Source organism: Cuculus canorus, chromosome 12 (assembly GCF_017976375.1).
Source record: "Cuculus canorus isolate bCucCan1 chromosome 12, bCucCan1.pri, whole genome shotgun sequence".
In the NCBI taxonomy this organism is placed as follows: Eukaryota; Metazoa; Chordata; class Aves; order Cuculiformes; family Cuculidae; genus Cuculus; species Cuculus canorus.
This window is the reverse complement of record NC_071412.1, coordinates 1098377-1114092: the sequence shown is the minus strand read 5'-3', so window position 1 is coordinate 1114092 and position 15716 is coordinate 1098377. Positions and strand designations below refer to the sequence as shown.

Genomic DNA, 15716 nt, shown 5'->3' with positions numbered 1-15716 from the left:
TAAGAGGCTTTCTGTTGTCAATAACTTATGCTAAACAGTTGAAGATGTTGCTAAAGGTTTACAGGCCTTGACGAACTACTGCCTCAAAATTTGGAAAACAAAATTCTACAACAATTTGTGTGGTAAACCCCCACTCTCTCATTCCTTTCTTTTTTCCTTTCCATCAGTACCGAAAAGTTTATATTTATCCTCTTAAATCATCACTTTTAGAAGGAACTTTCAACCTGGATAACTGTTATCTATTTTGGTATTAAAGTTCCTGGAGAGCAATACAGCTTATTTGCTGCACAGTCAACGCTGCTGAAACGGGAGTTGATTCCTATAAAAATTGACAACAGGTTAATAACACAAGTGCAGGCTTTGGGCAATAAACACTGAAACCAACCAAAGAAATTTACTAGAGACACTTGTGTTCCAAAATTACTGACAATAAACGGCTACAAATGAATAGCAACAGGACTTCTGAAAAACAAAGCCTCCAAGCAATATAAGTGAAGCTATAAGTACTCCCAATACAACTTACTCTTATTCGTTTCACCATGAAGCTGATGTTACGGATTCCTGAGAAATCTGTCGACTGGTAAATTGTGTCAATCGCTTTAACATGGCTGGATATCTGTCAAAAATAAAAGCATCTGCAGTTCAAAAATCTATCCACTATGCCACTGCTAGTCTTAAATTAGAAAAACTGCAAGGCCTATACTTATTTATATAGATATTATGCCATGTGAACTCTAGCAGGCCTCTTTAATCATATGCTGATGACAAGCAATGGAAATAAATCACTTCATAGCTTTTCTCCTCCCCACATTCAATTCTATCAGCTACTCAGATACCTATTGGTGATGCTCATTAAATTCTTTGCCATGATGAGATAGTACTGTAGTTAAAATTGTATTCAAATCATTATATTGCTTTTTTTGAGAAAAATTTACTTGTTACAGCATTGGTAAGAAAAAAAATTGCCAATATATCTTTTGCAAGAGCACACAGAAATGCTAACTCACTGAAAACCAGATTTTGAAAGTGACTTCAGAGCTTTGGAAAATATAACTCAAATTGCACACATACACTGTGATGATAAAATAGTAGAAGTCAGATTTGCAAGTGGCAGTGACACTTCAGCCTTCAAGAGAAGTCTGTTTACATGCTAGATATATTTTTAGCGAACGATTGGCCAAAACGAGTTTTCCAGTTAACAGTATATTGACAAACGTGAAGCATCTGCCTTTAACTGCCACTGCCTTTTGAACCTTCCACTACATCAGACACTCCAGGAAGAGCTCACAGTCTCCTGAAGGAAAACTTCAAATGGAAGAAGCCTACGTAAGTGCTAACACAGAGGCTTGGGAGGCTGTCAAGCAGAACTGAACTCTTCAGGAAGTATTACTTTCCTAACTAAGAATACAGGAAAGTCAGACTACAAGTCTTGCTCAGAGGTGCTGCACAAATCGCAGCTGCCATTATTAACTGAAGAAAGCACGAGTGCCCAGGACTTTCGTCACGGATACATAACATCTTTTTAGTGAAATAAAGCTGTTTCAATATTGTCAAGATCACTGTTACAATTTAAACAAGACGTGCTGAAGTAAGCAAGCAAAAATATATACAAATTACATTAAATTTATCAGAAATAGACAAATAAAGTAAAAGCAGACTGTTGAAAACAAAAGGATTGGAAATACCTGTGCAATTACTGCTTCCCTTGTTCCATAATGCTTGTAGAAAAGATGATCGGTCTGAATATACAACTGACACGTATTTTTTTCAGCCTGAGTGGCACGCTTTTTTCTTAAAACCTGTGGGTCATTGTTCTTAGGCTCTTCAAAAGGTTTCTACACACACAGAGGAAACTAATATATTAATTTTGTGGATAAACACGCTGCACTACATTACCTAAAATAGCGATGGATTTTTCTAAACACACTTCACTAACACAAACAAATTTTCCTTCTTTTTCTTTAACCCACAAATTTTCATGAATCTGGAATAAAATAAGGATGTTATAGCCAGTTGTCAAGCATGCCATCTATTTTTAATGATATCTCAGTCAAACTCTTCTGTGCTTTTCATTCTGTATTACAAAAGGCAGCCAATGCGAAACAGTTTTTTCATTCCTATGATCTTTGAAAACTTTCATTTTCATAATCCTTTTCTAAAATGAACGAACAGTGTAGATTAGGGGAAAAAAGTGCTATGGGACTTCAATGCATCCTCCCTAACACAGGTTATTTCACACTGTAATTAACTTAAATCAGTTGTCTTGGCAAAAAGAAATACCTAAACACTTCAGCAGAGAACAAACAGCGCACTAAGCACGAAGTTAAAATAAAGCTCATTAGTCAGCGCAGTATCTGCGAACACATTTGCCATACGGGTGTTCCCTGGTTGATGGCCCATGCTCTCCATGAAGACTTCCAAGTAAATTTTAGGGAAAGCATGTTATTGTTATCAATACCAAATTGTGTAATACTGTTGATAAGTTCTAGAGTCACAGTGCAAATGAACTCCAAGTTGCTGATGTTATTTAACAAGCCATATTGCCTAGTTTTATTGGCATACATTTAACTGACACCACAAAATGATGCCAAAACTTGAAACAGCTCAGAAGGCAGCTAACAGTAAGAGAAATCAATGATTTACCATTATGAAGTGTTGAAAACCATCTGATTTCATGACAAGTGCTGCAAATATGAAGGCAAAGAAACCACTGCAAGACTCTAAACGTGTACCTAAGTCCCTCTGTAGAGCACTTACCTCCTACTGCAGGCAATCTTTAGCACACTATAACCCCTTCAATCCTTCAATATTGCTACTAAGATCCTCCCCACTCTTATCACTTCATTTACCGCTGAAAGCACTCAGATATTCCAAGTGTGTTACATTAGCTTAACTTGAAAATCTAAAAGTTATTACTCTTTGAGGATCAATAGGTTATTTAGAGATCACGGGATCTTGAAAGTCTTCCTTCTCAACTGCAGTAAGTTAAATTCCTCATGTCAAGCTTGCTTTTCTCCCCCATCTAAAATCCCAATTGCTGAAGAATTTGAGATCATATAAGATTAAAACTATGAGCTAGCACATCTATGCTGTAGAAGAAACGAGAAAAAGAACTTATAAAAATATTACTAAGAAACCTCTAGCAATAATTCCTCACAACACAAAGAGATGATGCTTTTAACAAAAGTAAAAGAGACAGCATACAAGAACCAGGAAGTTTACACTAATTTCTGATCAACATAATTCTTTTGCCTGTGTTATACCTCTGTTGTCGGTTCTTCTATACCAGTCATCTGGTACTTCTGCATTCTTTCAAATACTGAATGATCTGCACAACCTCCTTGTGGTCCATATTTATGTGGATATTCTAAAAAGAGGAACGCCAGTTTGAGTTTTCAAATTCCAAGTCCAAGTGCAAAATACATCTGTATCACTGCAATTTATTCACTTTGTGTTCAATATTGCTCACGCAGTTTGAGGGAAGCATTCTAAGATCCAAGCTTTACAGAGTAGTCATTTTTTCATTAAATATTTCTAAGATACAGTCTTAGTTTTACAAACAAAACAAATCTGACAGCTGCTTCTTAACATCATATGCTTACAGACAGCACACAAAACATGATGAGCAACCTCTAACATCAGGACAGCCAGGATTTACATGGGTACTTATTAGCTTGAACTAATAGCAGCTTTAATAAAATGAACTCGCAATCGAAAGTTATCAGAGATCAGGTAATACTTATGGTAAATGGTAATATTTTCAGATATAATTAAGACTTACAACTGAAAAGAAACATTTTCATCACCTCCCTCCTCTATCAGACTGTGAGAATTTTAACGACAGAACTGTAGTACTATCTGGGTACACATCAGTTGAACATGCTGGAGATCAACATGAGCTCAGTGAGAACATCATAAAATTGGCTGCTTACCCAGGAGAATTCCTTCAATACTTTGTCAATGCAGATCTCACTGCACACATGAATGTGCTTCAGAGACATATTGTCAGGTTTTGACTGTTAGTGCCCACTGGAGGTCTGTAAGAAACCTGTACTTGGAGAAGCTTCCTCTGAGGATAAGTAATGAAGGGAAGAGGTCCTGCCCTTTCGGTTTCTCTGTAGACTGAATCCCATCATAAACTGGTGCCCCAGTAAGAGACAATGGGGTAGAGATTACAGCAGCCAGATACGTAAATACTTATGGAATCTGTTTCTGTAGGGCAAAGTGCAGTTTCACCAGCAGCTGAACAGGCTGCAGGTTTTGTCAGAAACAGGTAAACTTCACCAAGGTTCTTTTTTAGACAGTTGGTGGTGGGTTGGTTTTTTTTCCATCTGTTTGGGGTTTTGTTTGGCTTTTGTTTTGTTTTCAAGCAAGTGTGAAGATGCAGAATCACAGCATAAATGGAACAGGCACATAGAAGTAGACTTATAAAACCTAAGAGAGGGCACCAAGGGTCTGATGTTCACACTAAACGCCTTTCAGAGGATTTTACCCTGGACTAACTCTAGTTTGGTTCTGTGGAGTAAAAGCATAGCAGTAGCTGGAGCACAGATGCAGTCCCACCTGATAGTTGCTTTTAATCACAAAATCTTTGATTCTTATACCTGTTTTGTGTGGTCATACTGCATGATGGTTCTAAACTATTTCAATACATACGGCCAACTTCTGATTTTCTCCCTCTGTCATTAAGCTCTAAACTTCGTATTTCAATCATTAAAAGCTAGGTGAAAATTAAACAGCTAACAGAAATAATTAAAAAAATCATACCCTTGGCATACAGCTAAAGCTGAATTCTGCAAAAGCCAAACCATAAGATTTTATGCTCCAAAATACCAGAGGACTGGACTCAATGGACCCATTGTAAGCTTAAAAGGACCGATTAAGAAATAAAAGTTCTCCAACCTTGATTCCTCTCAATCACGCATATTTAGAAGCATTTAAAGAGGTCACGTTTAACACTAGTTTTTAAAAACTAGTTAATCACAAACGCAGCTAATTTAAACATTTAGTGGAAAAGAACCAGATTTAATAAACACACTTCTTTGCCAAGAAACTTATAGTCTAAGAGCAACCGAAAGGTTATAGTTTGGTGTAAAAGTTTATTTCACTAGTAAATTAATTTTATCTAACATATAAGTATCCAAGTACAATATTGTATTTCAAAATATATTTCCAGTCTGAATTTTAAGAGAAGCTGCTCCAACATAAAAGATGGTCACTTCTCCTTCGGTTAAAGTCATGCCTAGTCTGTTTTGACTAGAGTTTGCCAATGAGAATAGTAGCAAAATCCCAATATTGTATGGAAGGTAATTTGTTTGGATTCTAGTAAAGTTGCTTCTTTAACTGAAAGAAAAAAAAAAAACAACCTTTTGAGAGGTAACCTACAATGAGCACGAATCCCAGGCTTCTAGAGTCTGGTATTTTCCTGGTTACTTATAAAGAACTGGTATTTTCCTTTCACTGTTTTGCAGAAATGTTCATGAATTACTGTTATTAGAATCTTGTAATTTTACTTAATGATTTTCTGCATATTAATTTCACACACTTCCATTTGTAACACTGTACAAAAAAAACAGTTTTGAAGTGCTGTCTCGTCACACTCTTCGTGGTACGGTTAGCTCTAGCACAGTGCCAGAAGAATGAAGACAGAGAAAAGAAACCTCTTCCTGTAAGCCACCTCACTCTGTTTCATTAGAAATGTAGTGGAACCCTGGCTTTGCTACAATCAATATTAAACAAAAAGCACCACTCACTCACTGTTGAGGTCACATGTTCTTTTTGGGATCCTGTTTACTCTCACTAGAATGGAGTCAAGAGCACAAGATTATAGATACAGAAGATCCTTCCCTTCTCCATCTCTGCCACTTTTTTTTCCTCCTACTGTAGGATTAAAAAAAATCTGCTCTATTTAATCTAACATTCTTATTCTCACTACTCGACTTCACAGCACTGACCGCTTATCTCTACAACAAAAGCACACGGGTAGGGGTAATGGACAACACAGCACACTCCATCTACATAAAACCATCACGACTTTAAATGAGCTCCTGCAGGTGGTAACTGTAGGAATCCACAGAAATTACCCGGAAACATGACTGCACAGCATATTTTACATCAGCACAAAGTGCCATTTTCTCCTGTTACACTCCTATTCAGACTCTGTGGCATTATGACAATTGACAGAACAGTGCTAGAAAGAAACGCGCTCAGTGCGCTACACAAAAGTTAGCAGCATTTCCTCTGCCTTGTTTCACAAAGAGGTTAGGAAATCCCTTAAAACATTTCTAATGCTGGCTGCCTGTAATTCAAACAAATATTTCTCGTGTTGAAAGCGGTCATCTGCTAAGAAACACTTCAAAGTACGACAGTTAAAATTATGAAGAACTGAACATGACAGTCCGCAGCAGCAACCACCAAAGTTTTGCATGTGCTGGAGAAGACAAATCCCTCACAGAGAGAGAATTGAATCCATCCTGCTCGACACGGGGCAGGTTAGACAGTATAGTTCACTTTGGAACCACATCTAGCTTACAGAGCAAGTTGCATACAAAGCTCTCTCTTCATAAGTGCCCCAAACCATGAAGGCACTGCTTCCTCTTCATCTTTTGAGGCTTCATGTTTCCTCAATCCCCTGCAGCAGTTCAATTTCTGGAGCTAAGCACCAACTATGCGGCGTCAGATGACTTGGACAGTTTTGACCCACATCACAGAAGTCAAGTCCATGTTCTTGTGATGCTTCTAACTGGTTTGAGAGGTACAGCTTTCTGACAGTAACACGAGCTCAAAAGCTCCTCGGCCTGTTCTACCACAACCCCATGAACTCATCAAATGAAAGCACATGCCTTTATGAAGTGTCTGTTTACACTGAATGCAGAGTTGTAGGATTCATAGTCTTACTCCTTTCCATTAGATCTACGAAATGAGTTTAACTACACAATCGATATATCTAATTAGAGAAAATCCTCAGGCAAAACAAATACTTCATTTTTCCCATTTCCCACTTTCAATTTGTGTACATCTGTCAGAACGTCAAAAACAGTAAAGGATTACAGTAGGAATAACAATAATAAACCTAAAAAACTAATATAAAATCTTGTCATTTTGTACTTTCTGATAACCCTATCTTATTCTAACTAGATGGCAAATCACTATTAATTATAACTACAGATGCTTAAAACAATTTTTATCCTTTGAAAAAAGGCACTACCTACCAAAAGGGGTTCCTGATCACATGATATACTTTCTTCCACTTGTCAGTAAATAGCATTATCTGTTAAGCTTTTAGGCTAACTACTTAATGGGTACTGGTTTTAGGCATCAGGGGCACGGATAGAACATCAGATTTACATTAAAAGTCATGAAAATTCAGTTCTTCAACAGCCACAGATTTGCCCAATACCAGCAAAAGCAGGAGTCAAATTTTACATTAGGCAGATATAAGAAAATTCCTATCATTTTCATTTTAAGCAGTCTGTCACACTGTGCTCCCATGACAACTGCCAAGCAGACCTTCATTATTACACAACAGCAACATGAAAATAAAAGAAGAAAACAAGTTCTCACTAAAAAATTTGCGATGGTCAGTTCATTCAGCAGATCAGGCTTTGCAAATTTACAAAATACTTTACTTTCTGTTCTCACTTGTATAGTTCTTCTAAGATCATAAAGACAATTAAACGACCACATTCATTTTCCTGAAGGTCTGAACAGGATTTTCCTCTCTACTCTTGATCTGAGGAAACACTGATTTTGGATGTTCCAATATGAACTCAAGGATACATTTGAAGCATGTGTGATTTAAATAATGTAAATATAGTTCCAACGAAATCCTAATCCTTAAAGAAAAGTTGAAAAAATATATTAATGAAAGGAGCAATTGACATCTTTTTAGCAGTAAATTATAAACACTTCCATCAAGAGCAGGTTAGAAACTGAAATCATTCAGCTTGTGCTTTGAGTCATGAATAGAAAGCTGCCTTCCACTAGTCACCACATCCACTGTAACAGACAAAAGCTGCCTTATAATATTGACAATATAATCCCCATTTATAAAAAAATCTTTTGTTTAACTACTGAATAAGAACCCATTGAGATGCTAATCATATGTTGCATTGTGATTTCTGAATAGGACTAAAAAGCATATTGTTTCAAAAGCCTGAAATGCAGGTGACCAAAAAATATCCCAAATTAAAGGAAAGACAACTTCTTCCCCAGTCTCTCTTACGTTTGAAACACCAGCATTTCTGTTGCTTTTGCCCTGCATAAGATACTAGAGGTTTGACCATTTCGTAAGACTTAGCTTTAGATTAGAACAACAACAACAGATTTGCATGACTGGTTTTATTGTTCAAGCTACTGTAAAGCTTAGCTTTTTTCAGTTGTTGTTGGGGTTTTTTGGAGCAGCAGTTCAACTCACTGTGAACTACATAGCTACATAGCTCACGAAAGGCAAAAACCTTTTAGCGTCAAAAGCACTATTCAGAAGGTGATACAGCAGTTGTGTACTTCAGGTATTTCAGACCACAGAAATCCTAGTGGCATATAGGATAGCAACAAAAATGTTCAACTCTACAATGAGAATGCATGTCCATCAGACTCTGCATTGACAGCAATCAAAAGGAGTGGCACTTTCCAATAGCGCTGCTCAGACTTAGCTGGGCGAATATCAACCACGCTGAGCAAGCAGCAGCACTGACTCACTTGGGGATCTGGAAGCCTTATAGTACTGCTGCTATAATGTTGCTTTCTGGAATAGATTTAGACAACCGCTTCTGATAATCTGATTTTGTTTCTAACTGATGGTTTTGATGCACTAAATTCAGGAGGAAAAACAGTGTAAGCCAACATACTGTCATCTGAATAATTAAAAAATACATATCCCACTCCCATTCACTTTAGTAAGACGTTAATACAAACCAATTTAGTCATTAGCTTTTTCCAGCTCTCAAGCAATCCATTTATTCCATCATCACTATTACAAAACAGCAATATTAACATCCATAAAATCAAACTATTTCTTTAAGGTATGGTTCTATTTCTGTCATTTGTTGATAACAGTGAAGAGAGTATTTTTAGTCACCCACTATTTACAGCACAAGGAACTGGGACATGAGACAATCTTCCTGCTTGTCTCGCCTCTTGGAAACTGGGCAAATCACTTGACTGCCTTGTGTGCCTTTACATTCCTCCTCCCCCTCTTTTCTACAACAGGCTTAATAAAATCCTTTGTGAAGCAGACAGTGTCTTATTTACAGAAAGTGCCACGTAAGTGGTAGTCCAGCATTCCCACTAGTGAGCAGTGATTTGAACTGTTCGGCAAGAGCGTACCAAAGAGCTTAGAAATATGTGCAAATAATTCAGAGAAAAGCTGCCATAAAAGACATACCTCATGGTTTCACGCCAGTCTATTGTAATTTTTTTATTACTTTCCCCTACTACTCTTCTGGTAGAGCAGCAAACCCTGCAATAACTCCAGCTGCAGCTAGCAAGGCAAACTGCCTTCTCAGATTGTCACCTGCAACGCTCTGTAGAGCTGAAAAGTAAACACATGCTGCAAGTTCTCTTTGAGAATCAAAAGCACGGTATGGAACACCATCCTATAAAGTTGTTTTATTCTCAAATATGGGTCTTGTAAGCCCCAGTAAGGCAAACATTTAGTCAGTCAGAAAACAAGCGTAGCTCACACTGTTCAGAAAATTCAGTAACTGCATTCATTCAGAAGCTCTTTAAAATTACACAACTTATATTTGATTTTGGGTTAGTAATCATATTTACCGAATGGGGTAACAGGAAGGACAAACCTATCTGCTAACTCACAGCAGTTTTAACCCAAAGACAGCACACATTGCCACTGAATGTAAAATACAGCTGTATTCCAGAAGCTTTATTCAACTAGAAAAAAATAAACAAAATTTCCTGAGTTTTTGACAGAGAAAGATCATTCCTCTTCACTGTATTCATGCAGAAGTAACTAGAGAATTATGCAACAACCCTGTGTTTTTCACCGGCTTACAGTAGAGAGAAAATAACACATGAAGCCAAACCACATCAGATGTTTTCCTCACCTGTCCTCCTATTTTCACACTTCTTTTCACAACAGTCCCACTATGATGTACTTTAAAAAGGATTTCTACATCTACGATAATGAGAGTGGTTGAAGTCATTTTTAGCAACCTAACCCAAGATTCTTCATCCAATTCCAGAAGAGATTCCAAACTCAGGTCTTCTAGGATTTGCACAATGGCCCAATGGGACAAGTTTTGAAATGAATTATTTTAAAGCAAGACTGAAGTCCCACATGAAGTTAGCTTGCAACACACAGCTTGCTAGCTCCATTAACCAAACGGTAATCCTAGAGTGACTTTCTGCCAAACATCTGCTTGGAAGGATTGAGACTTGGAATCACAACTTTATTGCAGTACTTCTAGGGTTTGGCACGAAATGACTTAAGCACCAAGGAAAATTAGTTTTTTATTAGAGTTGTAGACTGACCAGACGTTAAAAAGTCAGGTAGAGTGTGGGAGAACTGATACATCAGTTCTGAGGACAGAGAAGCATTACCATGGTACTTTCTCATCTTCTGGGGCATTTACGACTAAAGCTAGATTTCTGGGACTATATTCTTCAAACTCAAGTGGTGTTCTCTGCATATTTCCCCCAGCTGCTGTGTAAAATCAGACATACTGGATGCCACCACATCTTCTAAAGAGCTCTCTGAAGGCATCTATGACCTACACATGCAAGGGAAACTATTTCCCACAAGCACCACCTTCACTTGATGTGCGCAAATGCTTAGTGACTTAAACTTTAATTATCTTTTAATTTGCATATCACAGGGAATAACAATCAGTATAGAGCATTTTAAGAAGGCATTTTTCAAAAGAAACATGTACCATTCAGAAGAAAATACACACTTATACTCTTAAAACTGACCACTACAGATTTTCTCAAATGGCAGAATAAGAAAGACTCAATTTGGCTTGCCATAAATTTCTTTCACACCATAACTCTATATGAATCTCTTCAGGATAGCACGACAAACCAACGTCTTATTTGATGCTTAAAAATGGCTTACAGTTTTTGACATGAAAAAAGAAATAATTTCATCTGTAGCACAACAAGGAAGTACTCACTGATATCATCTTCGTGATAAATGACAGAGTGGAATGGTAGAGTTCTGTCCTTAATATATCTCTCTGCTGGCTCAATATAAAAGGTCCCACTGTAAGTTTGGATGAATCCTTCAAATTTTCCATCAATAACAGACCCATGGGTAAGGCTTCCTTGCTCACCTGTTATGGGAAAAAGTGCATTAGTTTTTGTAAAACTTTAAGTCTTTGGTCCTACACAAAATTCAAGCATAGACTCCACCCAAGGTATTAGACAATGCTAAAGCATGATACCTGCGTAATTATTGTTATGGCACACCAGTTCCCACCTGCTAAAAACCTATATGAACTATGAGTTAATAAGATTCTGGTTAACAGTTGTAAGACACTCTTCCAGAGTTTGTGTTTGAGTTTTTAAGACCAAAATTATTCAATAATAACACACAGAGTTATCCCAAAATCATCATTACTAAAGTCAATGGCTTCCTAATCAGGTGCGTAAATGACAGATTTAAAAAGCAAAAATGAAGAATCCTACATCCAAGTCCTGTCCTTATATGTGTTTATAAAAATCACTAAAAAAAGTAAAATATCAGAGCGTATACTGAACTTTGAAAGCTTTCAAAGCAATGTTTCACTATACTCAAGACATCCGTTCTTCCTCTTGAAAGATAAGCCTCTTAAGACAGTACTTAGGTCTAAATGTGGGATGGAGTACATTTGTATTTGGAACAACCGCAATCTAGAGAAGTTCAACTGTCAAAGTTTAATCATTAAACAGCTACAATATGCAACGCACCCAAGGAACCTTCTCTTTATACAAAAAGATAAAAGATTACTAAAAAAATGTTTATATACTCCTCCACTGAGAAGTGTTCAGAATCGCACTAACAAATTACAAGAACTGTACTCACTCTTATCGTTAACCAGCACTAATTTCTAATTAACAATCATCCACAATTTTATAAAGCTTGTACACAGTGCTAAACCGTGGAAAAAAGTATCTTGAAGACAAGTACTCTTGAGAGAGTAAAAAGCAGAAAAAGCTTTACAGAACACTAATTTTAAGACATTTGTAAGTGATGCCAGATCTCCTTCAGACTCCAGATCTATTAGAACACGCACTAACATCCTGAACATATAAGCCTGGACATTTCAGCGTACTTGGAAGGCAGACTCTTGATCCGAATGGAAATCAAGAACCAACACGAAAACGGTTTAGTTACTTAACTTCCTTTAAGGACCAAACTTTGTTCATGATCTTCATGACAAGTACAAAGTTGGGTTGAACGAGATACATAACAAGGAGGATTAAAAAGAAATGTAGAGGAAGCCCAGTGAGTAAATTTATGTGGATCCTCTAATTTCATCCCTCAGCAATAAGAGCCAAAATATTTTGTGAGATTATTTCAGAAAATAAGAAAAAAAATGCAACAAAAACCCCACACACACCTTAAAGGTCCTCTGACCTACTTCGGTCAAGTGGGAAGTGGATCTACCTAGATGCACATGAAGTACAAAGCAGGTACATTACTGTTTGCAGTTTAAAACAGTCACTTCAAGACCACAGGACATTACTAATGGAGAACTTCAAGGAGCAGTCTAATTCCTTTAAGAACCAAACAGACTGTATAAAGAGGGACAGAGTAAATCTTAATCCTTCTCTTCTTTTCATCTCCTTTTAATTCCTTAATTCCTCTCCCTTTTTAATCAATTTTATCTTTTGCATTTACTGAAGTGAGTATGTTACCTTTAATGATGGTAGCTCTATATTGCTTAAATTCATTTAAGCTGAGTACCTGACTTTTTTTTAATGCAGACAGCTTTTTCTTTTCTTTTTTTTTTTTTTTTAAATGCACCAGACTTCTATGAAGAGTTTGTTCAAAAAACAGAGTTGACCTTCAAGTTCTATGGATACGAAAATTATAAGGTAAAATACTCATTTAAGTGTGACTTACATGAGAATAAAAGCAGATGGACTTTAAATAGATGCACTACTGAAGTTTAATAATGAAGATAACCTAATCATATAGATACTAATTTATTGCACATACTAATAAAAACTCCTGTTTAAAATGCCTGCATTTTAATCCATTCTGAAGTTTACTCACCGTAAATGTGTCCAGTGTAAATATGGGAGGTATCATAATCAATTACTTGGTTTGATATTTCTACTTTAAAGTCATCACTAAAAAGAGACGTATCTCTCTTCATTCGAAGGTTGAACTGCCTGAAGTGAAGAAAACAAGACGGTAAATTGGCTTTGAGCTTAAATTACAAGAGCACTAAGCAAAGCACTTCTGATCAACACTTTCATGCAATGATTCACAAACCCTGTAAAATTTATCTACAGAAAATGCTTATAATGTACAAGAATTAAGATTATATCTTAGGATGTTCTTCTTAAGCAAGATATTTAGATGCTTTTGATTCAAGAACCTAAACTTAAAAGACTTTACCCAGAAAACAGGGCTAGACTTAAATGCAGAGATCTAAAATGCTGACATTGACTATATGCTTGTTCTCGTTCCTCCAAAGACACTGATGTATCTTCAGGGAAAAAGCAACTATTTTATTTCACAGCTCTGTGAAGCAGAAGAGACAAGAACAACTATCACTTATTTTACTTTCACTGCCAACATTTAAGTAATGTAAACAAAGTGTAGGTGAGATAGTTACTGCTTCAACTGAAGCTCAAGAAATAAGACCGGCAAGAATGTTTAATAAAAAAAAAAATAAACTGGCATAGAGTTACATGCACAACTACATAATGAACTCCACTAATTGAATGATCTTGTTCAAATTACTACACTACGTCCTCTGATGCAAAACCTACCCCTGCTAATCTTTATATGAAACATAGTACGTTTTCTTCGTACAAAACCGAGAGTTTGGTTAAGTCAAGCAACATAACTGAAGTGTTTGAAAATGCTTGATATTATGTGACTTAATACCCATGACAACCACTACCTTGCTTCAGAATTTCACTTGGTATCCTCTTAAATCTTGTGTAAATATATTGTGCAAATACAGATCAGGGAAGTTGTTAGAACTTCAGTCATTCCAATTCTACACTTAATTTTCTTAATATTTTTCTCTTTCTGCACAATCACAAAATCGAAGGAATATTAATTATGTCCCCAATATGTTACACAAAGTAACCGATGAGGTGACTACATCTGTGTCAGTCTTCATCAAAAAAGCATGACCAGTCTCTCGGTATACACAATGTATTAATGACAGTTTACTTTTCATAGTTAAAGCTAGTTTCCATCTGTGCTAACAGAAAAATAACCAAGACTAATAAGCGCTTCATTGTAAAATTGATTAAATCGAATGCATTTTTAGGATAGCTGAAGCATAGACTATTTCAGTCTTTGCTTGCAGGTTAAGTAATGTGACACTACAGTAATAAATATTTTGAAACAACGGTACATTAAGATACAAACTTCAGCATCAAAGAAAAAAGCCATGCCTACACTTTAAACCTGGTAAGGGCTCTGGTGACTCATGCTGATTATTCCGTAAAGCAAGCAGTATTTTGCAATCCAACTATCTTCATTTTTGTTGCCACAGTATTAATAAAGCTTCAAAGCAAGTATTCTCCTCTGGTGATACATTAGAGGTATCTACTATAAGGTTATGAAATTCTGAGACGTGGCCGGTAGATGGGGAAGATCAAACTTCAGCAACTCCTGGTGACTCTTAGGCTTAGTGCCAAGCCAACCAGTTTCAGTACGGATGTGTGCAATGAGGAGAGAGTCTCCTTTTAAGAAGGAAGAAACAGTTCACTACAGATGTGTCCGAGTATTGAAGTCACCAAAGAACACACACCAGCTAACAGTTGGTAGCTCTCCACATCCAGACAGAAAGGCAAGGTTTATGACAGACAGCTATTATGACACTCAGCATCACATTTCTGGAGTGCCACTGCTGCCCATCATCTAATCACTCTTCAGGGTCAGTTCCAAGTTGTGCCTAGATGGCTCGCACTACAAGTCTGTGCTTTTGGAGGGACAAAGGGAAGCTCAGCAAAATACCAAATCTGAGAATGGTTCTTCCTTCTGGGCAGGATAACCTACCCTGTCACTTCAAAATGGACTATTACAAGTTACATGCACCAAATAAAGGATCACTAGTTTTAAAATTAAGAAGCCCCTATTAAGTCTTCTTTCATTTTTCCCCCTCTTCTTACTTTCTGCACTGGTACATAAACAACACTGCAAATTCTAACCCTGTTAATTATCTATTAATAAAATTAGCTCGATTTGCAGGACATGAGAACTATTTCAAATACAAAAATAACAAAGCTGTGTTTCTAATAACTATTGTCTGATCATTTGATTTCTTAATGTAGTTAAACTATTAGATAACCTGATCATCTCAGAGCTATTTTTAAATGGGTCTTTTCGTGGTCATTCAAACATGCTTGATGGGAACAGGATTATCTCTCTGGCCTGTTCACCCTTTCAACACTGAAAAATGAATTAACAAATACTTCTCACCAAAATAACAGAAGGGGAAAGACAGGCAACTTGAGAGAGGCTGGGAAAAAAGCATCTACTGGTTTCTATTTCCAAGAACTAACAACTTACACATCACTGAACT

General features: G+C 36.7%; 1 protein-coding gene across 1 annotated transcript in view; it reads right to left on the bottom strand.

Moving 5' to 3' along the window:
- The window catches only part of ADAM10 (ADAM metallopeptidase domain 10), a 52251-nt gene that overhangs the window by 13688 nt on the left and 22847 nt on the right, over window positions 1–15716 (bottom strand). Inside the window, 5 exon segments of the mRNA XM_054077619.1 lie at window positions 524–616; window positions 1686–1835; window positions 3264–3367; window positions 11133–11291; window positions 13220–13338. Of these exon segments, the coding sequence (XP_053933594.1) occupies window positions 524–616; window positions 1686–1835; window positions 3264–3367; window positions 11133–11291; window positions 13220–13338 (625 nt within the window).